At 15.1% G+C, this 25,100-nt stretch overlaps 5 protein-coding genes across 5 annotated transcripts, besides 56 other annotated features; 2 read left to right on the forward strand and 3 right to left on the reverse strand. All coding sequences in view use genetic code 6, as the record gives it.

Moving 5' to 3' along the window:
* The first annotated feature begins 395 nt into the window (after positions 1–395).
* Positions 396–446: a microsatellite.
* Positions 447–881: 435 nt separating this feature from the next.
* Positions 882–2,086, reverse strand: IMG5_066540 (tRNA-dihydrouridine synthase a, putative; the record flags this gene model as incomplete). Its single annotated transcript, XM_004036863.1, has 2 exons — positions 1,541–2,086; positions 882–1,394 (listed from the first exon to the last, which is right to left on the reverse strand). Exons 1-2 carry the CDS (start codon positions 1,994–1,996, stop codon positions 882–884), a joined length of 969 nt encoding a protein of 322 aa, XP_004036911.1. The 5' UTR covers positions 1,997–2,086.
* Positions 1,415–1,474: a microsatellite.
* Positions 1,416–1,524: a microsatellite.
* Positions 1,451–1,532: a microsatellite.
* Positions 2,020–2,053: a microsatellite.
* A 728-nt stretch (positions 2,087–2,814) lies between the features above and the next one.
* Positions 2,815–2,856: a microsatellite.
* A 1,473-nt stretch (positions 2,857–4,329) lies between these two features.
* Positions 4,330–4,368: a microsatellite.
* A 761-nt stretch (positions 4,369–5,129) lies between these two features.
* Positions 5,130–5,264: a microsatellite.
* Positions 5,130–5,285: a microsatellite.
* A 135-nt stretch (positions 5,286–5,420) lies between these two features.
* Positions 5,421–5,463: a microsatellite.
* Positions 5,464–5,864: 401 nt separating this feature from the next.
* Positions 5,865–5,947: a microsatellite.
* Positions 5,948–6,468: 521 nt separating this feature from the next.
* Positions 6,469–6,511: a microsatellite.
* Positions 6,470–6,513: a microsatellite.
* Positions 6,483–6,565: a microsatellite.
* Positions 6,538–6,595: a microsatellite.
* Positions 6,596–7,062: 467 nt separating this feature from the next.
* Positions 7,063–7,111: a microsatellite.
* Positions 7,112–7,425: 314 nt separating this feature from the next.
* Positions 7,426–7,483: a microsatellite.
* Positions 7,484–7,977: 494 nt separating this feature from the next.
* Positions 7,978–8,030: a microsatellite.
* Positions 8,031–8,555: 525 nt separating this feature from the next.
* Positions 8,556–8,605: a microsatellite.
* Positions 8,561–8,599: a microsatellite.
* Positions 8,561–8,601: a microsatellite.
* Positions 8,606–9,499: 894 nt separating the features above from the next.
* Positions 9,500–9,535: a microsatellite.
* Positions 9,500–9,537: a microsatellite.
* Positions 9,538–10,603: 1,066 nt separating this feature from the next.
* On the reverse strand, positions 10,604–12,835 carry IMG5_066550 (hypothetical protein; the record flags this gene model as incomplete). The annotated part of the gene is made up of 3 exons (XM_004036864.1): positions 10,604–10,662; positions 11,784–11,955; positions 12,017–12,835. 3 exons carry the CDS (start codon positions 12,833–12,835, stop codon positions 10,604–10,606), a joined length of 1,050 nt encoding a protein of 349 aa, XP_004036912.1.
* A 6-nt stretch (positions 12,836–12,841) lies between these two features.
* Positions 12,842–12,881: a microsatellite.
* Positions 12,882–13,218: 337 nt separating this feature from the next.
* Positions 13,219–13,251: a microsatellite.
* A 331-nt stretch (positions 13,252–13,582) lies between these two features.
* Positions 13,583–13,641: a microsatellite.
* Positions 13,596–13,666: a microsatellite.
* Positions 13,597–13,664: a microsatellite.
* A 51-nt stretch (positions 13,667–13,717) lies between the features above and the next one.
* On the forward strand, positions 13,718–15,259 carry IMG5_066560 (leucine rich repeat protein). The gene is made up of 5 exons (XM_004036865.1): positions 13,718–13,799; positions 13,854–14,307; positions 14,346–14,635; positions 14,680–14,879; positions 14,982–15,259. Exons 1-5 carry the CDS (start codon positions 13,769–13,771, stop codon positions 15,246–15,248), a joined length of 1,242 nt encoding a protein of 413 aa, XP_004036913.1. The 5' UTR covers positions 13,718–13,768; the 3' UTR covers positions 15,249–15,259.
* Positions 14,881–14,935: a microsatellite.
* Positions 15,260–15,548: 289 nt separating the features above from the next.
* Positions 15,549–15,610: a microsatellite.
* Positions 15,611–16,845: 1,235 nt separating this feature from the next.
* Positions 16,846–16,892: a microsatellite.
* Positions 16,868–16,903: a microsatellite.
* A 156-nt stretch (positions 16,904–17,059) lies between these two features.
* Positions 17,060–17,108: a microsatellite.
* Positions 17,109–17,113: 5 nt separating this feature from the next.
* Positions 17,114–17,146: a microsatellite.
* An 853-nt stretch (positions 17,147–17,999) lies between these two features.
* Positions 18,000–19,502, forward strand: IMG5_066570 (splicing arginine serine-rich 4, putative; the record flags this gene model as incomplete). Its single annotated transcript, XM_004036866.1, has 7 exons — positions 18,000–18,194; positions 18,248–18,384; positions 18,435–18,577; positions 18,628–18,670; positions 18,722–18,777; positions 18,849–18,951; positions 19,352–19,502. The coding sequence occupies exons 1-7, from the start codon at positions 18,096–18,098 to the stop codon at positions 19,500–19,502; spliced, it is 732 nt and encodes a 243-aa protein (XP_004036914.1). The 5' UTR covers positions 18,000–18,095.
* Positions 18,989–19,049: a microsatellite.
* Positions 19,002–19,049: a microsatellite.
* Positions 19,261–19,304: a microsatellite.
* Positions 19,269–19,343: a microsatellite.
* Positions 19,270–19,310: a microsatellite.
* Positions 19,279–19,320: a microsatellite.
* Positions 19,503–19,574: 72 nt separating the features above from the next.
* Positions 19,575–19,609: a microsatellite.
* Positions 19,578–19,609: a microsatellite.
* A 342-nt stretch (positions 19,610–19,951) lies between these two features.
* Positions 19,952–20,177: a microsatellite.
* Positions 19,962–20,177: a microsatellite.
* Positions 20,128–20,199: a microsatellite.
* A 156-nt stretch (positions 20,200–20,355) lies between these two features.
* Positions 20,356–20,389: a microsatellite.
* Positions 20,390–20,928: 539 nt separating this feature from the next.
* Positions 20,929–20,974: a microsatellite.
* Positions 20,929–20,993: a microsatellite.
* Positions 20,955–20,991: a microsatellite.
* Positions 20,994–21,027: 34 nt separating the features above from the next.
* Positions 21,028–21,072: a microsatellite.
* Positions 21,060–21,104: a microsatellite.
* A 77-nt stretch (positions 21,105–21,181) lies between these two features.
* Positions 21,182–21,248: a microsatellite.
* Positions 21,249–21,881: 633 nt separating this feature from the next.
* Positions 21,882–21,933: a microsatellite.
* Positions 21,928–22,022: a microsatellite.
* A 37-nt stretch (positions 22,023–22,059) lies between these two features.
* On the reverse strand, positions 22,060–24,854 carry IMG5_066580 (hypothetical protein; the record flags this gene model as incomplete). Its single annotated transcript, XM_004036867.1, has 3 exons — positions 22,060–22,278; positions 22,474–24,510; positions 24,567–24,854. The coding sequence occupies 3 exons, from the start codon at positions 24,852–24,854 to the stop codon at positions 22,060–22,062; spliced, it is 2,544 nt and encodes an 847-aa protein (XP_004036915.1).
* Positions 22,104–22,138: a microsatellite.
* Positions 22,305–22,337: a microsatellite.
* Positions 24,855–25,100: the final 246 nt, after the last annotated feature.

Genomic DNA, 25,100 nt, shown 5'->3' on the forward strand with positions numbered 1-25,100 from the left:
TTATTTAATAATATTGACTCGCTCATTTCTATTTTAGAATTTATTGAAATAAAACTATTTTCTTGAAAACTATTACTTATATCAGAATTAAAATAAAGATTTTTTTTATCCTTATTATATATGAGATTTAACGATTAATTAGTTGTGAATAAGTTTTATATTTTTTCTAAAAAATATATTTATATTGGATCTTTTTTCATATTATAATGCTCAACTAAGTTAGAATATAAAAAAATAAGTTGATTTAATTATTCTAAATTTGTTATTTCTGTCAACTTATTTTCAAGGCTTAATATTTACAAAAATATTTCCTTTGGTAAATTATTTTTAGATTTTTTTTTTAATAATTAATTGATCATTATTATGTTTTTTGGTTTATTATATATAATTTTCAGTTTAAAAAATATTTGAATTTATTAATAAAATTGATATTTAAAATAATAATTAACATATATTTTAAAATTTAGTAACTTCTTATTAAAAATTTAAAAATTATTATTATATTATAATTATTTATATTCATAGTGGTTTTTTTAGATTAAAAAAACATCATAATGTTTTTTGTTTTATTTTTATTCTTATATTAATATAAAAAAATTAATATAATTTTATTATAAATTTTTTATATATAGGTTTTATTAATTGTAATAATAAAAATTAATATTCTAAATAAAAAAAAATTATGAAAACTATATTTTACAATTTAAAAAAATAAAAAATTAAGAATTATTTTTTCGAACATTTATAAATAAATTATATTAGAATTTTTTATTTATTAAAAAAGATAAAATAATAAAAAAAAAAAATTAATTTCTTATTTATAATAAATTAATTAATTTTGACATAAAGATAATAAAAATTATTTTCAAAAATAAAAAAATTCATAAATGCTTAAAATTATTGTAAAGTACATCAGGATTATGAATTTCCATAATGTAAATTGCTTCATGAATAAAATTTTCATAATCCAAACATTTTTCGAAATTTTTTTTATCACTTATGAACTGTTTATATTTACTACTATGTTTTTCGCCTTAAAATAAACTTAGAATTGGCCTATTTAAAATAAAAACAGACAAATTTTTATTTAATTTCATTTAATGTTTTCCATATTAACCCCAAATCAACAATATATCTTTTCTGTTCCAGTTTAAATTATCTTATTTATAAAATCTTCTATCAACATCCGAAAAAAAATAGGGATTTTCATAAGCTAATCTTCCAATCATACACCCCATTAGATTATTTTCTTCTTTTAAAATATTTTCTATTTATTAAAATGTTTTGAATCCTCCATTTATACTAAAATCAATATGAGGAAAATCTTATTTTAATTACAAAACAAAATCATATTTTAAAGAAGGAACGATTCTATTTTATGAAGGAGTTAAACCCTATTTATATAAAAATTTAAATATATATATATATATATATATATATATATATATAATTATATTTATAAATATATTTATATTTTTTTTAATTTTATTAATAATTAATTTTATTTTATATTTATTTATATTTTTTTTTTTACTATTACCTTTAATATTGCTATTCTTGCATGAACAATAAAATGTTAAACTTTACCATTTTCAGAAATTTCTTAAACAAATTTTTATAAAAATTCATATTAATCCAAATTATCAACTCCCAATCTACATTTTATTGTACAAGGTATTTTTAATATTTATTGCATTTTTTGCATTATTTTTGAAACTGTTTCTGGTTCTTTCATTAAACATGCTCCGAATTTACCACATTAAACTCGATCAGAAGGGCATCCTACATTTAAATTTATTTCATCATAACCTATATCTTAGCATATTAATGCAGCTTCTTGTAATTTATTAGGGTCACATCCTCCTAATTAAATTACTACTGGATGTTATATTGGATCAAACTATAATAAATTTTTCGCTTTTTGAGGATTTTGGTTTATAAAAGATTCATGAATCATTTCTGTGTACAAGACAGAATGCTTTGTTAAAAGTCTCATAAAATTTCTAAAATGAGTATCTGTTATGTCCTTTTTTTTTATGTTTTTTTTTTTTATTTTATCTTACTATCATTGGCGCTACTGATATTTTATGTAGATTTTTTTAATCTATTTTAATGTTTTTTGAATTTAAAAATTACTCTATTCCATAAAAGTTTTTTATTTCGAATTTTTCTTGTTCGTGATTTATAGTATATTATTGCTAATATTTGATATTTTCCATTTTTTATAATTTTACTTACTTTTTTTTAAAAAAAAGTTTTTTCTATTTAACTTTATTTTATTTAATTTTTTTTTTTTTGTAATACAATATTAATATATTCTACTTATTTTCTATTTTATTATTGAAAGTATAGAATTTATATCTTTTTCTTTTTTTTTTTTTCAAAAAAAGCTTATATTATGTTTTATTATTTACCAATCTTTTTTATTTAAACTATTTTAATTTTTGGCTTTTTTATATTTATATGAATAAAAGAATTTTAAATAAAAATAATTTTTTAGAAAAAAAAAAAAAATTAAAATTTTGTCATTGATAAAATTTGAAATTTATGATAAAATAAAATTAATAAGTAATTATTTTTATTTTTTTATAAAAATTAAATAAAATAAAAAAAAATTAGATGAATAACATAGAAATAAATATAAACTCAAATAGTTTGGATTCAAAACAATTTTTTTCACCCTTTTAAAATTATCAATTACATATATTTTAAAACAGTTAAAATTCTTCGTTTTTTAAACTAGGACATATAGGAGATTAAGAATAAATTGACGAAGAAAATAATAAAATAAATGAAACTAAAGAAAACATATATTAAAAAAAAATAGAATAAATAAATAATGAATAAAAAATAATACAAATTTAAAATATAAATTCAGCATAATTTACTAAAAAATAAAATTTTAAAAATTAATAAAGTATAAAAAAAAATAGTTATGAAACATAAATAAGTTAAGATTATTAATTAATGAAAAAAAGTTAATTTTAAAAATAAAGTAAATGTTTTTAATATATATTTATTTAATATATAATTGTATATGAATTCATTTTTTTATATAATCTTTTGTATATAATTAAAGTATTTGAAGAAAATTATAATTTAAAATTAATAAACTCAAGTTCTTATAAATAATTTAATAAAAATCCTAATTGTATAAAAGCAATAAATATAATCTAAAATGTCTTTAAAAAATCAGCAAATCGTCTTTTAACAATAGATAGACATGTTAATAAATTTATAAATTAATTAAAAAATCGAAGTATTTTTCGAAAAGTAGATAATTTATTATAAAAAGACTTTTTAATTATTTCAGATAAGTCTTACTTTCATAATAATATAACTAATAATAAGTTATTATTTAATAAAATATAAAAATACATAAATTGTTTAACTAAAAAGTTAAATCGTTATATAATTTTACCTAGTGATAAATTTAAAATAATATGGGATATATAGAATATTTTTATGACTTTTTTTTTTCTTTATATATATTCTATATTGATGTTTTTTGGATAATTTGAGTAGAATTTAGAATACTTAAATTATTATTTTTAAACTAATTTAGTTCTTTTTATTATTGATTCTTTCGTGAATTTTAATTCGGCTTATTTTTAAAAAGATCAGCTTATTAAAGAAAGAAAATTAATCTCTTTAAAATATTTTCAATCTTTATTTGTTTTTGATATTATTCCTGTTTGTATTATTTTCTTTTAACTTAATTTTAAACACAAGAATATTTTTTATAACGAAAAAAATAATATATTTATCTATTTTATTCATCTCCTGGTTTTTCTTAAAAGTTTTTCGTTAAAACATAAAAGATTACTTTTAGAAAATATAATTACATTAAAAGATTACGAAAAATTAAAATTAAAATTATTCGATTTAATTATTTTTGTGTTTTTAGCGGCACATATAATTTCTATTTTATGGCATTCATTAGCTATTTTCGAACAAGTGAATTTATTTGAAACCAATTGGCAGTCTAAAGCTAATATAGCGGATTCTGGATGGATTACAAAATACATTTATTCTATTTATTGGTCTGTTACTACTATGAGTACAGGTAAAAATAAAGTAAAATTATATATATATATATATATATATGTATGTGTAGTATTTTTCTTTACTATATTTTTAATTAGTTGGATATGGAGATATTACTCCTTCAAATTATTTAGAAGCCCTATTTGCCACTTTTAATATGATTTTAATGAGTTGTGTATTTGCTTATTCTATAAATAATATAGGAATGATTTTATAAGAAATAGAAAAAAGCTCAAAAGAATTAAGAGAAGATATAAGTACTATACAAAGGTTATTTTTTGTTATATTATAAAAATATATAACAAAAATATATATATAAAATAGATATTTAAGTCGAAATAATATAAATATAACATTAAAATGTCGAGTAAGGCATTATTTAAATTTTTTAGCAAATGAATAATAAGATAGAAATAAAGAAGAAGAAGATAAAGTGTTAAAAAAATTATCAAATAAACTTTAAGATGAGATTCTAATAGAAATAAATTCAAGAATAATTAAGAATTATTAAATATTTTACAAGAACTTTTAATCTTAAACTTTATAGAAAACTATTTTTATAATGAAGGAGATTTTAATATCGCCGAATCAAATTATTTTTAATGATAATGATTTGGATGATTAGGCTATTTATTTTATCAAAAGTGGGATTATAGAAATTTATTATTCACAATATAAAGATAAAGTAATCAAAACTTTAAACCAGAATTAGCTTTTTGGAGAAATTTCCTTTTTTTCAGGTCTCCCAAGAAAAGCTTCGGCAAGAAGTGTAAATTTATCTACTTTATATAAAATTGAAAGGAAGGATTTTCTAGAAATAGTGAGATAAAATAAGGACGATTTTGAAGTTTTTAAAATGATTTAAGAACAAATTATTTTCTAAAAGGATTTTTCGATGATTAGTATTGAATGCTATTAATGTGGATAATTAGGACATATGGCTGAATTTTGTCATAAAACACATTAAGAATTTGATTAATAAAAAATTATTTTAAGTAGTATTTTTTCTATTTTTTAAAAAAGAAAAAATGATTTTATTCGAAGAAATTCAATTAAAAATCCTTTATTTAAACCATTGTAACAAAAAATAAAAAAAAAAATTATTTAAAAAAAAATAAAAAAAAAAAGAATTTATTTAAAAAAAATAAAAAAAAAATTATTTATTTAAAATAATAAAAAAAAAAAAGAATTTATTTAAAATAAAAAAAAAAAAAAAAGAATTTATTTTAAAAAAAAAATATTTAAAACAAATAAAAAAATTAGGTTAATATTTTAAAATAATAAATCTATTTGTTAATATTTAAAATAGAATTTATAATAATTGAATTCTTAACTTTTTTTATTATTTAATTAAAATTTAGATGATTTAGATGATGAATAAGAGGAATATGAATATGAAGAATTTGAAGAAGAAGACGAATAAGTAAAGGATGATGAATTTGAAGATGAGAATTAAAAAAATTTAATTATTGAAGAAAATTCTGATGAAGAAGAAGAAGATACAATGTCTGTTTTAAGCAAAATTAATTCCAATTCTTCATTTTAAAAATAAGAATTATCAAAAAAAATTATATAGTAATATAATTCAGAATCTTTAATAGAAAGTTAAGCAGATATTTAAAAGCCAATAAATAATTTTCCAGAAACAAAATAATCCTATATTTCTAAAAATATGACTTCTTTAGTAGAAGAATTAAAAGAAAATCATTTAAAAGAAACAATAAATGATATTTAAAGATTAAAAAATCGAAAATAAAGCAGAAAAATAAGCTTTTTATAATAAAACATTGGAAAACAAGGATTTTAAAATAATGAGAGAAATTAAGAAAAAAAGCAAAGTATTTTAGTACGAAATTAAGATAAAAAACAAACTATTTTAGAAGGAAATTAATAAAAAAAATAAAGCATTTAAATATAAAATTAAGACAGTAAGTAAAGTATTTAAGAGATTAGTTTATAAATTGATTAAAATAATATACAATAATAATTCTTAAATTTTTTAAAAATGACTACTATGGCCTTAAATAAAGAAGAAAATTAACAAGAAATATAATTATAATAAAATTGTAATTCTAATATTTTTATAGAAGATTATGATAGAATTAAAACTTATAAAAAATTCTTTCCATATAATAATTTTGATAATGTTATTGCTGGGGCTAGGAAAAAATAAATAGAACTTAAAAAATTAAAAAATGGTAAAAAATTATTAAGTAGTATATAATCTACAAGTAAAAGAAGATGTAATCTTAATAATAAACATGTTAATTTGATAGAAAACTTTGCTTAATAATTTAGTATTAATAATAAAGACGATATTTATTTGATTAAATAAACTGTAATTTCATATGGAGTTGGTTAAAAGTATAATAATATATATCCTAAAAATAAAAATAATTGAAAATATGTGTTGTATATTTAAATATATGTATATATATATATAATATATATTTATATATATATATAAATTTATGTTTTAATAATATTTTATTTTATATATAAAACTATTTTTATATATTTTTTATATATAATATAATTATAAATATTTAAAAAGTTGTTTAAATATAATATAATTTATATTTACTTTTTGGTTTTATAAAATAAATTTTCAAATACATTAAATAAAAATATATTCTTATAATAATTATGAAATATATTGTTTTTTCTTTGATAATTTATATTTTTTATATTCCCTTTATTATATATAATAATTATTTTATCAAAATTATATTTTTATAATATCAACTATCGGATATACTTATTATAGAATAATGTTTATTTGTTTCAATAATGTTATTATTATTGATACTAATATTTTAGTTAATATTTAAATTAGAATTAATATTACTAATTTATTATTTTTAATTTTATAATATCATATCCACATTTTATTGTAATATATTATTATTTTGTTGTTAATCCTATTAAATATCATTTTATTTATTAATATTTAATTAATTTTATTCTTAGAAAGATTAATCTGAATTTATTTAAATAACTTGTTAACATTAAATATATTATTCATTTTATACTTATTATTAGTTTTGCACTTATTATTAAGTTTGTTATTATACTTATATTTATTTCTACTATTATACCCGTGACTCATTTTAAATTTGAGTATTTTTTTTTCTTTTGCATTATTTGTTAGATTTTTTTTGTTTTTTGGATTTTTTTCTGGTATTTTTATTTTTACTTATTTTTTTCTTAATAATTTTTTATTAAAATTATTTTTTTTAATTTAATTCAATTTTTATAATATTTTCTCCAAAATTTTATTTTTTTAACTTTATTTATTTATCTTTTAAAAAAATTCTAATTTTAGTTTCATTATTATTTGTAATAATAACTTTAGTGTTTTTTTGATTTCTTCTTTAAATATTATTATTTTCTTATATATTTTTTTTTTCTTATATAATATTATTTTCTTAAATATCATTTTTTTGTTTGTCCATATCTAATTTCAAATCAACTTTTCTTTTAATATTTTATAGTTTAATTTTCACACTATTATTTGATTTATTAGATTTAATATCAATTTTTTTAATTTCCTTTAATTTTTTATATTTTATATTATCATAATTAATTTATAGGTTTTAAAAGTTTGACTAAATATTATTAAAATCTTTTAAATCTTCTTTTATAATTTGATTTTATTTATCTATATCTATTTAATTTTCATTATTTTATTAATTTAATTTATTTTTAAGAATTTTTTCCTTTTTTAAACTTAACATTTTGCTTTTGTATTTTTTCATTGCTTTTTTTGAAGGAAAATACATATCTTAGATTTCTTCTTCTTCATCTTCACTATCTCCAAGATTTTTTTCATTTTTTTAAGGACTTGGATTTACATTTGTAAAAGTAACTTTTTTAATTTATTTAAAGCTATTTTTTCTTCGTTTTATTTATATTTTAAAATTCCTTTTAATTTTTAATTTTAATTATTTATCTCATTTTAATTTATTTATTAATTATTATTTGTATCTTTCTAATCCTATATTTATTTATCTTATAAATTTATTTAAGGGGCCTATTATTTTTAAATTCTTTGTTTATTTTCTATGTTTGAATCTTTTTTTTTTTATTATTATTGAAAAAAAAAAAAAAATTTAATTAATTATTTAAATATTTTTTTAAATAAAATTAAGATAAATCTTACATTTATCATATTTTTTTTATTTTATTTATTACTTTGAGTTTAACTCTATTAAATAACCTTTCTTTATCTTTTTTCAAACATAATATTTCCTAAATCTAATAGCTTTAAAAGACGATTAAACTTTAATTTATTCTATACATTAAAAAATAATTAATCATAAAGAATAAAATCTTTAATTTACATTATTTTCCTCATTTTTAATCATTTTTATTTATATAAAAAAAAACTTTTTTTTTTTTTTTTTTTTTTTTACGTAATAAAATAATTACTTTTAAAAAATTATATATAATATTTATTTTAAATATAATTTTATAAAGAAAATATATTTTTTTTTTATATATATATATATATTATTTTTTAAATATTTTCTTATATATATTTTTTAAATATATGTCTATTTACTTATTTTATATTATATTTATTTATTTGAATATGAAATTTAAAAAGCCTATTTTATTTTTAGTTTAATTTCAAGCTTTTTAATATATAACTTCATATCCTCAAAATATTAAAATTAAATTATGAAATTCAATTAATTTTTATTATTTGAAAAATAATTTCTTTTTAATAAACTTTCTATTGTATTTTTTTAGAGTCATTTTTTAATTGAAAAATATTTATAAATCGATAATCCCTATAATTTACTCTTTTCTTTTTATTTTAATAAAAATAAAAAATAAAAGAATATATTAATTCATAATTATATTAAGTAATGTTACTATTTTAAAAAATATATATATAAATTTAGAAAAACAATAATTTTATATCTTATAATTATATACTTTTTATCAAATCATGTTTATTTTTAAATAAGTATATATTAGTATCATTTATTTTCGTTTAAACTAGGTTATTTATTATTTATTTTTGATGAAAGTATTTCTTTATTTTAAAAAATTTAAATTTATAAAAGTTAAAACTTAAACTTGTTTGTTTATCTTATTTTTAAAAAAAATTAAAATTTTAATTTATGTTTTTAAATAAATTACTAATTTTTTATAATTTCCTAAATTATTGTTATTATTAATTATATATTTTGATCAAGAAATTCAGAGATGTTTTTTTAAATATATTTTAAAGCATAAAAATGTTTATTATTTTAACTTTAATTTTTAAATAAAATAAAAAAATAAAAAAAATTTAATTATTAAACTAAATAGAATTTCCTCATATATATTTTTTTAATAAAATAAAAAAACAAAAAAATATTATGAAATATAATAAAAATACCAAAAAAAATAATATTATCCCACCCCTATCTATATATGAAAAATTAAATGTTGATCATTAAATTATTTTTTAATATATAATTATTTTTCATATATATATTTTATTTGTGTTTAAATTTTTTATACTTGACTTATTTCAAGTAATAAATATTTATTATATTTATAAATCTATGGTTTTCAAATACAAATTAATATTAGGCTAATTTTTTATAATTGAAGAAAGTTTTTAAAGCATCCCAAATAATTTATTAGAATACTATTTAATGCAACTTTTATAAACTAAAAGATAATTTATTTTTAATAGGTTTTATTTTAATTAAAAATAAAATATTATTAAAGAATAGTGAGCAAAATCGACTATATTTCTGTTTATATAAGTTTGCATTAAATTATTTAACTTAAGAACTATAGCAAATTTCTATAATCCTTTATAAGATTTTAAATGCGGAATAATAAAAGTCTTACAAATCATATGATAAACTAAAATTTATAATTAATATTTTTAAATTTTTCTATTTTGTCGAAATTCCATTTTTTTATAATTTTAAAGTTAGGTAATTTATTTTTACAACTATGCAAAAAATAATAAAATATTAAAAATAAACTTAATACTTAAATTATACTTTATAAAATTTATAACTAAGCTTTTTAGTTTACATTATTTTTCATAATTCATTAATTAACTTTGTTATTTATTTAAGTGTAAGTAAGTCACATTCACCTGATTGGCTTCCTAGAATCAAGGTAAAAAAGCTTAATTGAATACCGTATTTATAAAATATATTAAAGATGGAATTAAAATAATTGCTGTTTAAGTTTAATTAAGAAACATATTAAGAAAATATAAATTTATTTATTAATAATATCTAAAAAATAAAATTAAAAAATAAATAACAAGTATATTATATTAATTTAATAATACTAAAAATTTTAATTAATTTAGCCCAATATATAATAATATTAATATATTTATAAATAAAAAAAATTAAAATATACTAATATAACAAATAAATTACTTATATAATTTTAATGATTGTAAATTTATATTTTATTTCTTTTTATTAACTAGAATATATTGATTAGAGTTTATAATTCATGTTCTCTGTATTATTAAATTATTGTTTTTACTTATATTGAAGCAAAAATATCCTAATATTAAGCATACTCAGATTCCTTTTATTAACTCGTCTAAATATTCTTAAGCCTAAGATCTTAAATTTGATTCTATTAATAATTCAATTTGTTAATAAAAAATTATTATTTTTATTTAAACAAAAATACTTAATAAAACATATTCTAATTAAATATAGTTTTTAAAAAAATGTTTTTATTTATATATATAATATTTTGGTCTTAAAAATAATTTTATTTTACAAAAAATACTCAATATTATTAAAAAAAATAGGCCTATATACATTGATTTTTTTATTTTTTTTATAGAATATTTAACAAAAAAATATAATAAAAAATAAATAATAAATTATTATTTAAAAGTAAGATTTTTTTATAAATTTAATCTTTTCATGAAATTAGGACTATTGCTTACTTCTTCAGTTTGGTATAAATATAAACCAAATAAATATAAGTTTATTTTTTATTCTATGTTTTTAAATATTTAAACCCGCTGTGATATGGACTCTAAAATATTCTATTTTTTTAAAAAAATCAAGCATTTTCAGAATACTTCTCATTATTATTTTTATCGTATTTTAGTTTTTTTATTATTTTACTTTTTTAGATATAAATATTATAATGATATACACAAATTTTTAATTTTAATAATATTATATAGCGTATTATTATGTAATTTTTTCATATGTTAATCATTAAATACACATTAATATCTAAATTTTAATTTAGATATATATAATATAGGTATTTAATGTTTTCGGATGTAATATGAATATAAAAATATCTGATTATGTTGATAGTAAATAACTCATAAATAAAATAAAAATTTATTTATATTAAATTATATTTTTAAAAAACATAATATAAAAATGAACGATTAGTTAATTTTAATATGAAAATTAAATAGTAAAAAAAAATTTAATATATATATACAAATAATAGAAATATTTTAATAAGTTTAATTTCTATATATATATTATATTAAATTAAGTATAATATTTTTTTATATAAGCCTTTTTTTTAACTAAATAAGGTGTTAAAAAAAATCAAATTATGATCATTTAGTTAATATTTATACATTATTTTTTTTTTCAAAAGGCTTTAATGCCGGATTTTTTAAAGTATTAAATTAGCTTTTTTAGATTATTCCGTTTTATTCTTTTTCTTTTTTAAAAAAATAAATTAAAAAAAATAAATATTTTTTTTAGAATTACTCTAAATAACGGCGGGTTGTTTTTTAATATCCAATGAACTAACTCTATTCCTAATATTATTTTAAGAATTATTTTAATTATTAAGAAATAATTTTTTTCTTTGTTTCTATTCTTCTTCTTCTGGAATTTATATTTTAGTTCCACTTGCTTTATCAAAATATGTAATTGAACCCTTTTTTAAAAAAAACAAAATAAATTAATTAAAATACTTAAAAATATAATTTAAATTTTACTTTTATCATAGATTTAACAAAATGTTTTATTTAATTATTTTATGTTAAAGAGGAAGAAACAGAATTAGTTTTATTATTATTTTCAATAATAGAGACCATATTATCTTCTGACCATTTAATAGCTCGTTAAATATTATTAGTATTTTTTTCTTGGGAAAATGAGAGTTTTTTTTTTGGAATATTTTTAAAATATAAGTTAACTCCTTTATTTTAACTTATAGAGTTCAAATAAGTATTTGAGATTAGAGCTTCATCAGAACTACTTAATTAATTGCTTTTTAAATCCCAGACTGAAGATAGGCCTGAATTTTTTAATAATTTTTCCTAATTCATTAATTATTATTAAAAATTTGTCGATAATTTTATATGAGATCTTTTATTTTATAAAAAATCTAAACATTTATTCAATGTCCATTTATATTCGTATAATAAATATATTATAGTAGCACATGCACTCCTATTTGTTCCCTTTTATGAAACTATTAGTACACTTTCTCCTTTTTCTTCAGCTTCTTTAATAAAATCTATTATTTTTTAGACAGTATTTTTTTCAAATAAAACTTAGTTTTCGGTTTCTTGCCAGTTAAAAGTTAATTATTTTATGTTTTAACTATATGGAACTACTAACTGTTATCCTGAGCAATTTATTATATTGCTTATTTTATTCATATTTATATAGTCTTAATCCTATTTTTTTATTTTTTAATTACTTTTTTTTCTTTTATTTTTTACTTATATTGAAGATTAGTCTCCCATAAAAAGACCGTCTTTTATTTTAAAACCTCCTACATATAATTATTCTCTTTATTCTTTAGTCATTAATTATTATTTTGATTCATTTTTTTTTTATTTTTATTTTTTTTTTGGAGCAAACAAAATCCAATATTATAATTATAATGTATATCATATTAAATATTACTATACTATTTTATATCATTTAAAGTAAATTAAAAAAGAAAAAATTAATTTACAATAAATTATGGGAATTAAACTATTGAATTATAAAATTACTTAATTAAATTATTTTTACATTTTTCTATTATATTAAAAATTAAAATATATATTTTTATAGATTAAAAACAAATTTTAATAGAAAAAAATAGAAAATTCATAAATATATAAAGATAATGTAAGAATAGATATAACTATATTAATTTTTTTTTTTTTTCTTAAATATTAACCTAATTTTTATTTTTTTATGATAAAAAATAGAATTAAAAAATGAATAAAAAAATTCTATTAATTTATTAATTTAAATTAAATATAATTGAAAATTTATGTTTAAAAAATAATTACAATCATTATTATTTTTTTAAATATAGAAAATAAATCATAAAGTAATTAATCAAATTATATTAAAAATAATAAAATGAAAAATAATATATAAGAATATAAATTCATAATTAAATATTAAATATTTTGTTGATATTAATTATTAATAATTCATTTATTTATAAATCAAATATAATTATATATTTAGTTTAAAATTCATATTAAATATAAATAATAAATATAATCTAAATAGAATTAAAGAATAAATTTTATTCATTAAAAGTCATTAAATAAATAAAATATTTTATTATATATAAAAATTATATATATATATATATATATATATATTTATATTTATATATTTTTATTTATATATTTTTATTAATAAATAAATTATTTATACTTATTCATACTTTTTTTATTATTGATTTATATATAAACTAAATATTTAAAGTACATTATATTTTCAATATTATTATAATGCCTCCAAAAAAAAAAGAAGAATATAAATGTAGATTGTATTTTACAAAAAATATAAATTATATTTTATTTAAATAATTAATAGAAATTATACCTTTATATTAGCAAGATACTTAAACGATTTTTTGGAAATTTAAAAAATTTTCATCTGAAGAATGTTAAAATATTGATAGTTTTTTTACAAATTACACTAAAGAAATAAATGTAAAAATGACTGAAAATATATATGATAACATGTAATTTTTAAGCAAAAGTATTGGAAATCAACTACATCCTTTGTTTATAAAAAATAAAACAAACTAATAAGAAAATCTATCATAATAATAAACATAATTAGAAAAGGAAAAAGATTAAACATAAAAAACTTTAAAAAAAGAAGAAATATAAAAATAAATGTAATAACCAACGTAAAATTTAGAGTTGATTAATTTTTAAGAAGAGCTTCCTCCTTATTTTTAAATTTGTAATGTAAAAATAGATTATGAAACAATGAAAATGTTTTTAGTTTCTATATAATCTACAAATATAATTACTTTAAAGTAAAAAAAAAATAAAAAAAAATTATAAAAAATATAAGATTTTCAAATAATGATTTTGATGAAGAGACATTAAGATTATTAATTTAATTTCTTAATTCAGAAAATAAAATAAAAAGATTATTTTTTGAATGGAATAGCATTGAAAATTTAAATTATAGGAAAGAGTTTTTTGAAAATATTGGGAAACTTAATAAAATCGAAAATCTTATTTTAAGATGTAATAATTTAAAAGGCGAATTAACTTAGGTAATTGCTTAAAGTATAGAAAATAATGAATAAAGTTCTTTGAAATTTATAGATTTATATGATAATTAAATTGATGATTTAGGTATTTTTATTTTTTTTAAAAGGTTTTATTTTTATTTTTAAAAGGTTTTATTTCTTTAGGAAATTTAATTTTTAAAAATAGAAGTTTAGAAGTAATAGGATTAGCTAAAAATAATATAACAAATGTAAATTAATTAGAAAAAATATTTTATAGTATTGGAATGCATCCTTTGACTGAATAAGAATATATTGAATATAGAAACAAAGAATAAGAAAGAGATTAGATAATAGAAAGAAATAAAAAAGTATATATATATATTTTTTTTATATTATAATTATTTTTTATATATACTTACTTTTTTTCTTTTTTTTTTTTAAATAAATAAAAATGCTTAATTTATTTTAAGTTAAAAGGAAAAAAAATAGCTGATGCCGAAAAAGTGCCAATACTTGAGCCTATATAGTAAATATCAGACAATAGTATTAAAATCTTTTAATAAAATATATATTATTAAAAAAAGTATGGGTCTATGTAAGAAATAATAAATTAAACATGCTTAATTTATCATTAAATTAGATAGAAGGAGATGATAATGTTTAAAAATTTAATCAATTTCTTTCTAAAACATAAGAGAAGTTCGAATTAATATTGTTGTATAATCTATTTACAATGAAATAAAAAGAAAATTAAAAATTCGAATTTAAAAAAATTTTATTGCGATAAATATATGTGTTTGATATTATAGAAACAAAAAACATCTGTAAATAATGGAAATTGTTTTCATAAAATAAAAGTATTAAATAATATTTATTATCGTAATATTTTTTATTTTTTCTCCCTTTATTAAATTATTTAAATATGTATTTTATAAATATTATGATTTATAAATTGGTTCTTTATTATAATAAAAAAAAAAAAAAATCAAATAATATTATATTTATATCTATTATCAAAAAATAAATTTATTTTATATAAAAAATTATAAAATACAATTAAAAAAAAATTATAAAATCAAATAAAAAAATAATTAATAAATATTATATTTAATTTATATAAATAATATCTCATATATTATTTAAATAATAATTTTAAGCTTTTCTATAAAAATTATAAAAACTAATACATATTTTTATTTAAAGCCTCAATTTTATATTTTAAAAATTATAAAATAGAATAATTTTTATATTAATGATTATCAAAAATTTTGTTATAATTAATATATTTTGCTTTCAGTAAATAAAAAATATTAAATGCTATGTTTTTTTTATTATTAATATTTATTACTCTTTTTTTCCTTAAATTAATAATGAAAAATATCTAAATATAAATATGATAATAAATTAATTTATTTTGACGAAAAATTAAAAAATAAAATTTATGGTTAAAATTTTTTTAAAGATACTTTAAATTTTTAAACAGTATTTTATGGATTTAAATTAAATAAATTAATTAAATATAAAATTATTATTTTTTCTTAAAAATTAAAAATATTAATAAAATTATTTTGTTTACAATTATTTTACATCATTAATACATAAAATTAAATATTATTAACTTAACTTTAATATAATATAATATATAGCTTTTATATTATTATAAGTTAATTTATTAAAATATTTTGTTTTGAATTATAATTAATTTTGTAGAAAAATTTAATCAATAATAATTTATAGTAATTAATTAAATATATAATACATTCATAAAAAAAAAAAAAAAAACTATATTTCTATTTTCTAATATAATAGCATATATGAATAATAGTAAATAATATAAAAGTCCAAAAAATCGCATTGGTAATCATATAAATAGATAAGAAAATGCAAAATTTAAGTTTAAAGATTTTAATTTACACATTTTTGGTAGTTAGTATTTAATTTCAAGTGGGATAATAAACAAGGATTAAAATTTAAATGACGACGAATTAATTTAAAATTCCCCTTAAAATAATAGTGGTTTTTAGAATTTTAAAAATTTATTATATACTAATGATAATATTAAAATTATAAATAAAGACAGCTTTAATTATTTATAAAATGAAAATATAACTACTTGTTTAAATCAATAAAATAAAATTAATATAAATTTACCATCCAAAAACGTTAATTTAGGACTAGATTAAAATATTTTTACTGAAATAGAATTCTAAAATTTCGAAGAACCCGATAATATAAACAGTTTGACAGTTATTGATTTTGGTGATTGCAATATAGATTAAGAATGAAATTGACTAAAATAATGTTATTTATTTTCGTATTTTAAGAGATACTATTATTTTATTTTTATTAATTTTATTATATATAATTTATATATATATATATATATATATATTAAATTCATATTTTTATTTTTTTTGTATTAATTCAATTTATTTATTTTTAGCATAAATAAATTTTATTAAATAATTTATTTTAATATCAAATAAATATATTCATTAATATTAATATTTAAATTTTTTCTGATAATTTTTTGTTTTATAATTTATATTGATTTTAGATCGATTATTATTATGTGATTTTAGATAAATTATTTTTATTTAAATTAATTTATTAATATATTTAATTTTAAATATATCATAATAAATTTATAAAAAAGAAAACAAAAAAAATATATATATATATATTCTTTCTTATTTTTAATTTACAATTTTTAAATTGTATTTTTTATAAATAATTTGTTAACTATTTATTTATTTAGAATTATCAAATCTGCTATAGTTATTAATTATTAATTTTTATTTTTTTAAAATTTTATTGATAAAGTTTCATTTTTTTGATTCTGATAGTGTTTTATATTTTAAAAAAGTGAAACTTCTAAACTAAATTTAATATAAAATAACAATTATTAAATTGAATAAGACATTTTTAAAAAAACAATTAATAAGCTAATAAAATAATTTAATATGTTTTATTTGTTATAAATATATTTTATTTTCTATAAAATTCAGATTTAGATAATTTAAATATTAATTTTATCATTTTTATTTTTTATTTTAATATAAATACAATTTAACTTTTTAATAAATATAAAATAAATATTTTTTAAAATTATTAATTTTTTTTTTTAAATAATTATTATATAAAAAATTAAAAATAAAAAACAAATTATTTCTTTTTAGATTAGCAATAAAATTATCTAAAACATTCATAGTTTTATATAAAAATCCAAAAATATTAAATAGTTTATATTAGAAAACAAATATAATTTTATATAAAATAATATTAAAATAAAAGATAAGATAAGGAAAATCCATATTTTGTTCGATGTGTTTATTTTTTTAATAATATTTAATTTTTTTTATTATTTATTTTAAAAAGTTTTGTTTAATTTATTTATGTAAATAAGAATATATAATTATTTTATTTAAATATAAAAAAAAAAAAATTAAATTAAATAATTCAAATTTAATATTTATTTAAAAAAAAAAACAAAAACATAAAAAAATATTTTTATTTTCTTTAATACATATTATATAAAAAGAAGAAAATAATAAAATATTTTTTTTAATAATTATTATAAATAAATGAGTCACAGTAATTCTAGAAATAAAGAAAAGGAAAAAGATAAAGATAAAGACGAAAAAAAGAATTGTAAGTTATTTATAGGAAACCTATCAAAAGATGTATAAAAAAATATTAAAAATAAATAAATATCTTTAAAAATAAAAATATAAAGGCTGACAAGCGGGATCTAGAAAACATTTTCAAAAAATACGGGACTGTCAAAGAAATAAAAATAAAAGCAACCGGCTCAAATCATTACGGATTTATAGAATTTTAAGATCACAGAGATGCAAAAGATGCATTAGATGAGTAAATAAAAAATAAGATTTTTTTTTTTTTATATTTATAAATAATTATAGTTGCAATAATATGGAATTTAAAGGGAAATAAATAAGATTAGAATTCGGTCATGGAGGAAAAAGAAGAAGAGAAAATTGCTTTAATTGTGGATACAGTAATCATGCTACAAAAGATTGTACTAGATCTAGAAGAGATAGTTATGGTATTTTTTTCTTTTTCATATATTTAAATTTATTTTGTTTATAATCATAGATAGACATAGACATGGAAGTTATAGAGATAGAAGAGATTATAAGTATTTTTTATATATTTAAAAGAATATTTATTATATTTTATTATTTTTTAGATAAAGAAGTAGATCTAATGATAGAAGAAGAAGGTCTTCTCGTTCTGGATCATATAGTTAAAATTATATAAATTTTATTTTATTATATATGAAAAAAAAAAAAAAATATTTTATATATTGTAATTAGGAAGAAGAAGAAACTCAAAATCACTAGAAAGATATAAAAGAAGACATTCTAGATCAGAATCTAAGAATTATAGAAGAACTAGAAATTCAAGATCATATGAAAAGTATTATAAATAAAAAAAACATATATATATAAATAATTTATATATGTATATATTATTATTATCAATATTTTTATTATTATTATTAATATTAATATTATAATTTTTATAATAGATATATTTATTTTATTATAAATAAAGAAAATATATTTACAAATTTTTATATTTTATATAATAGACAATTAAATTAAAAAATATTCATAATTAAAAAAAAAAAAAAACAAATATTATTTTATTTTAAATTATTTTTATATTTTTATGATATTTGTATATATAAATATTTTTAATTATATAATTTGAAATTTTATTCTCATTATTAAATATATATAAATATTATTTTATATATATATAATATTTTATATTATTTTATATATTATTTAATACATAATATAAATTCATATAGAATTTCTAAATATAGAAATAGAAGCTAAGATCGAAAGAGATATTCTAAAAGTTTAGATAGGAAAAGTAGAAGCAAATCTAATGATAGACAAGATACAAGAAAAATTAGAAAAATAGCAGCGAATTTTCTAGAAAAAGAAAAATAGTAGTGATCGAAAAAAAGATAAAGTCTATAACTCATCTTAATCAGTATAAAGAAAGAAATAAAGTAGAAGAAGATCAGCTAGTAATAATAATAGTAATAATAATAATAATAATACAAATGGAAGCCAATATAAAAACGGGTAAGACAAATCAAGAGAAAATTCTATATATAATTGAAGGTGAGATAAAAAAAAGAAATCACATATTTGAAAATCATATAAAAATATAAAAATTTATATTTATTAAAAAAAAAATATGCTTTTTTGCTTTCTTTAGCCTTTATCTAATATTATTTTTAAAATATAAAAACAAATATTATCTTTCTATTATTCTCTTTTTTCTTATATTGCTTATTTTAAAATTAAAAAATATAAGTTCTGTACAAAAAATATTATAAGTCCTATGTTTCTTTGAATAAAAAATACTTTAAAATATGTTTTTCTAAAAGTTTGTTCTCAAAAATGTGTAAAAATTAAAATATCTAAATAATAAAAAATTTCTAAAAAATAAAAATGTCTAAAAAATATAAATAAAAAATATCTAAAATGTCTTAAAAAAAAAATATTTAAAATATAAAAATATCTAATAAATAAAAAATATCTAAAAAATCAAAATATCTAATAATAAAAATTATCTAAAAATAAAAATTTCTAAAAAAAATAAATTTCTAAAAAATTAAAAATTCTTTTAAAAAAAATAATATTTTTAATATTATAAAATTATATCAAATATCACTTAATTTTCTTTTAAAGTTAAAATAGAGAATACTATTATAATATAAAATAAAAAAAGTAAATTTTTTATATGTATATTAAAAATAATTCTATTCTTTTTTCAATAAATTAATTAAAGTTTTTATGTTTTTATAAATATAAAATTTTATATATATTAAATTGATTTTTATTTTAAACATATAATATTTTTGAGCTTATAAAATTAATTTTTTTTAAAGTTTTAACAGGATATTATTTCTTTTCATTTATTTATAATTTTTTAGAAATAAAAAAAAATTGTATAAATATATTAGAATTATAAATAATAAAATCATATAAATATTAAATTAATATTTAATAAATAATTTTTTTTATATAATTATAAAAATAAAATAAGATTAAATTTTCAAAGTTTATAAAAATAATAAATATATTAATTGTAACTCAATTTAGCATTAAATAATTTTATTATAAAAAAAATAGTAACAAATAAAATACATATTTTAAATACTCTAAAGAATAAAATTATTTTAAACTTCGTTAACAAATCTTAAGATCAGATAATTACAAATATATAATATATAAAACATATAATTAATAATAAATTTATGTCAAAGATTAAAATTAAATTTAAATAATTATATTTATATATATTGATTAATAATTAAATAATAAATATAATAAATCTTGAATGTTATAAATAAAAAGAAAATTAAAAAAAATATATATATTTTATATATTATATTTTATATATAAATTTATATATAAATAAATATATATATAATTACACATATTTTTATTTATTAATTTTTTTTTGCAATTTTATTATTTTTTAATATATTTTTATTATTATTTTATATATTTTAATTTAATAACTTTTCTATATTTTATTTAATACAAATGTATTTTTTTTATACTATATTATTTGATATTTTTAAAAATAATATGTATTTTATTTTTTTATATTAAAATAATTATATTTTTTTTATATTTTTTATTAAAATGTTTTTATATATTATTTTTTTATATTTTTATATATATAAACATTTTCAATAATTTATATAATATATATAAAAATATAATTTTTTTTAATCATATCTTTATTTAAAAATGATATCATTATAGTATATAATTTTTTTTCATTAATATTTAAAATAAATAAAAACTATTATATTTTAAAATATATTTATATAATTAATAAATTATTTTTTTTCTCTTTTAAATATGATTTTATTAATTATTATATATTTAAAATAATTTCTTTATATTTTAAATTTTTATTACTAATTATATATTTTTTTATAATTATGTAAAATTAAATAATAAAACTTTAATTTTTTAAAGATCTTATTTTTGATAATAAGAAACATAAGTATTTATATAATTTAATAAAGGAATTCAAAATTAAGGAATTAATAAAATTCTATTATATCTAAAGAATTATAAAGATTTGAATATAATTTTTGATTATATTCTTATATTAAAATTTTTAAGATATATGACTAATTTTATTTTAAGTTAATTGATTAAATTAAGTTAATATTTAATGAAAATTAATTAAAATAATTGATTGTAATTATGCATTTTTTTTTTATTTTATAATATTAAATAATATATATTTAATATTATATCAAATTATTTATAGATAAGTAATATATTTAAAACCAGAATTATTATACTTATTAATATAAATTATAATATATTTAATTATATAAATGTTAATATATAATTTATTTTATATTTAATAAATAAAATATTAAAAATTATTATAATTTAATTTTTATAAAATTAAAAAAATATATAAAAATATTATAAAAAGATAATTTCATTTTCTCCCTCCTTTTCCAATTTTTCAAAATTTTGCTCCAAAACCTCCTCTTCCTGATTTTCCTCTAATTCCACCTCTTCCACCTCTTCCACCTCTTCCACCTTTTTAATATGATTTTTAGCTTATAAATGGTGTTTTATTAATATTAGGACTTTTAAAATTTTATTTATTTCTTTAAATAATTAAGCTTCTTTTACCCCTATCCATATTCTTAAGTTTATTTCCTTTCTTAATTTTCTTATTCTAAAATAAATTTAATAAATTAATAAATATAATATAAATATATATATATATATATATATTAATAATTATTTTTTTATTTATAATTTTATTTAATTAATATTATTTTTATTTATTTTTTTTATATAAAAAATAATTTTATAATTTAATTATATACATATATATATAAATATATAAATATTAATATTTATATTTTACTTTTAATAATTAATATTGATTTTTAAGTTCATTTTTAACTCCTTTTTATTTAAATTCATTATTATTATCATTTAAATAAATTCCTTTTTAGTTTAGATTTCTTTTTTTAAACATTCCTTTAACTCTATTAACTAGATTACTATCTTCAGTTTCTCCTTCTTTTTATAATTTGACCATATTTTTTTTTTACCATTTTTTTAATACTTCTTTTGCCACTTAACCCTATTTTTTGTGGTGTTTATCTTCTTTGTCTTTTACTATTCTTCCCACTTCATCTTATTTTCCTCGAACGAACTATTTCTTTTTTTTATCCCAAATATTTTTTTTTTTATTTCTTAATATATCCTCGTAATCTTCCCCTACTATATATGCATTTACATCCGAAGTTTAAATTTTTGAAGAATCTTCAATTTTTTTTACCCTAAAATGATCTTATTGTGCATTTATGTATTAATCTTTATGTCTAAAATCGAGTATTTGTGATTTTTTTATCTTTTTTTTTATATTTAAAGGCTTTTTTTCATCTTCTAGTTTAATATCTGGCTCATCTTCTTAAATATTTTCGTCATTCTCATCAATATTTAGTCCTTCTTGTTCTTCTTTTTCCATTTTTCTGACATCTTGTTCGTCTAAAGCACTTAAAATATCTTCTTTTTCTTCTTCTTCTTCTTCTTTCTATTTTTAAATTTCTATTCTTAATTAAGAGATTTTTTCTTATCTTTATTTTCTTTCTTGGAATTATTTTTCTTATTTTTTTAATTATTAAACGGCTTATTAAAAACCTGAAAAAGCATAACTTTCATCACTTTCTTTTAAAACGCCTGCATTTTTAATTTATCTCTATTAAAAAATCTCCAAAGCACACTATTAGGGTTTAAAATGTCTTATTTAGTTCAAAAAAGCAATTTTTTCTTCCTCATCCTTGACCAAATTTGCAAAAAGAGGGTTGATTTTTTCCCTGTTAATCATTTTTTGATTTTTAACAGACACTTTAGATGCACTTTCTCTAGTTTTAAGGAATTAAATAAATGCATTATTTGCCATTTATTACATTTTATAAATTTCTATGTCTTCCTTTTACAAAATTTCTATTTTACCTTAAGTATCTTCAATTAAAGACGACGGAACGACCCCATAATAGGCTTTATTATTATCTTTTTTTGAAAAATCATCTTCTTTTTCACTTATTTTCCTCCCAACATAATAGCAGACTTCATTTATATACATAATTTCATTCATGCTAACCATTGCATATATATTTCCTGTTTTTCCAGCTCTACCAGTCCTCCCTGATCTATGAATGAAAATTTTAGTCTAAGCAGGAAGGTCAAAATGGATTACATTTTAAACATGGGGCAAGTCTATACCTCTTGCAGCTAAGTCTGTGACTACTAAAACGTTAACTCTTTTGCTTTTAAATTCATTTATTTAGTCTTTTCGGGCTAGTGGGTCCATTTTACCGTATATGGAGACGTTTTCGATTTTGAATTTTTCCAAAACGGCGCTCACTAGGTCTACGTGGTATTTAGTTGAGGCAAATATTATTGTTGAGTTTTCAGTATTTTCTGAATAATTAATAATCTTTTCTAATAAATATATTAAAATGGCGAATTTCTCGTTATTTCTTGCTAGTAAAAAATTCAATGAAAGATTCTCGTTTAGTGTATATTCGGAATCTAATTTAACAAAAACATACTCTTTTAAGCCTGCTCTAGCAAAAGAAGAAAGCTCCTCTGGTATAGTTGCTGAAAACATCAAAGTTTACCTGTTTTGGGAAACTTTTTTTAAAATAGTCTTCATTTGGTCTGCGAAACCCATTTCGAATAAATAATCGCATTCATCAAATATTAAAAATTCTACTTTATTTAATGTAAGTCCGGTTTCATCTATTAATTATGATAAACGACCTGGTGTAACTATTAATATGTCTGGGTTTCCAGCTAAACTCTCAAATTAACCTTCTAAATTATGGCCTCCTACTAATAATGAATATGTTAAATCAGTGAATTTTATAAAAGATTTTAATACTGAAGTTATCTATATATTTTTTTTAAAATGTATATTTATATATATATATATGTATTATTTAAAACTTATAAAGCTAATTCTCTAGTAGGTAATACTATTAAGGCACGCGCACCGACTGTTCTAGAGTGTGTTTAGAGCTTATTTACTAAAGGAATTACAAATGCGGCAGTTTTACCAGAACCTGTTCGAGAACAGGCTACTATATCACGACCTTCGAGGATTAAAGGAATCGCTTTTCTCTATATTGGGGTCGGGACGTTAAAACCACGAGCTTTTATGGCTTTGTATACTGGATATACTAAATTCATGGATTCAAAACCTCCTCCTTTTTTTCTTTTTATTGTTTCGGTCATTTTTTTTTTGAGTTGTTTTTTTTATTTATTTATTTTTAACCTTTTATATATTTTGATATTTATTTTTATTTTAATTTTATAAAAAAATATGAAAAAAAAATTATTTAGTTTTATATTAATATTTATTTTTTATAAATGTATTTGTATTAAAATATAAAAAAATGGAATTTTTGTTTTGTTTATAAATATATATTTATCAATATAATAATAATGTATAAAGAATATATATATTAATATGATTTAATT

This window comes from Ichthyophthirius multifiliis, assembly GCF_000220395.1.
Source record: "Ichthyophthirius multifiliis unplaced genomic scaffold scaff_1120509250333, whole genome shotgun sequence".
In the NCBI taxonomy this organism is placed as follows: domain Eukaryota; phylum Ciliophora; class Oligohymenophorea; order Hymenostomatida; genus Ichthyophthirius; species Ichthyophthirius multifiliis.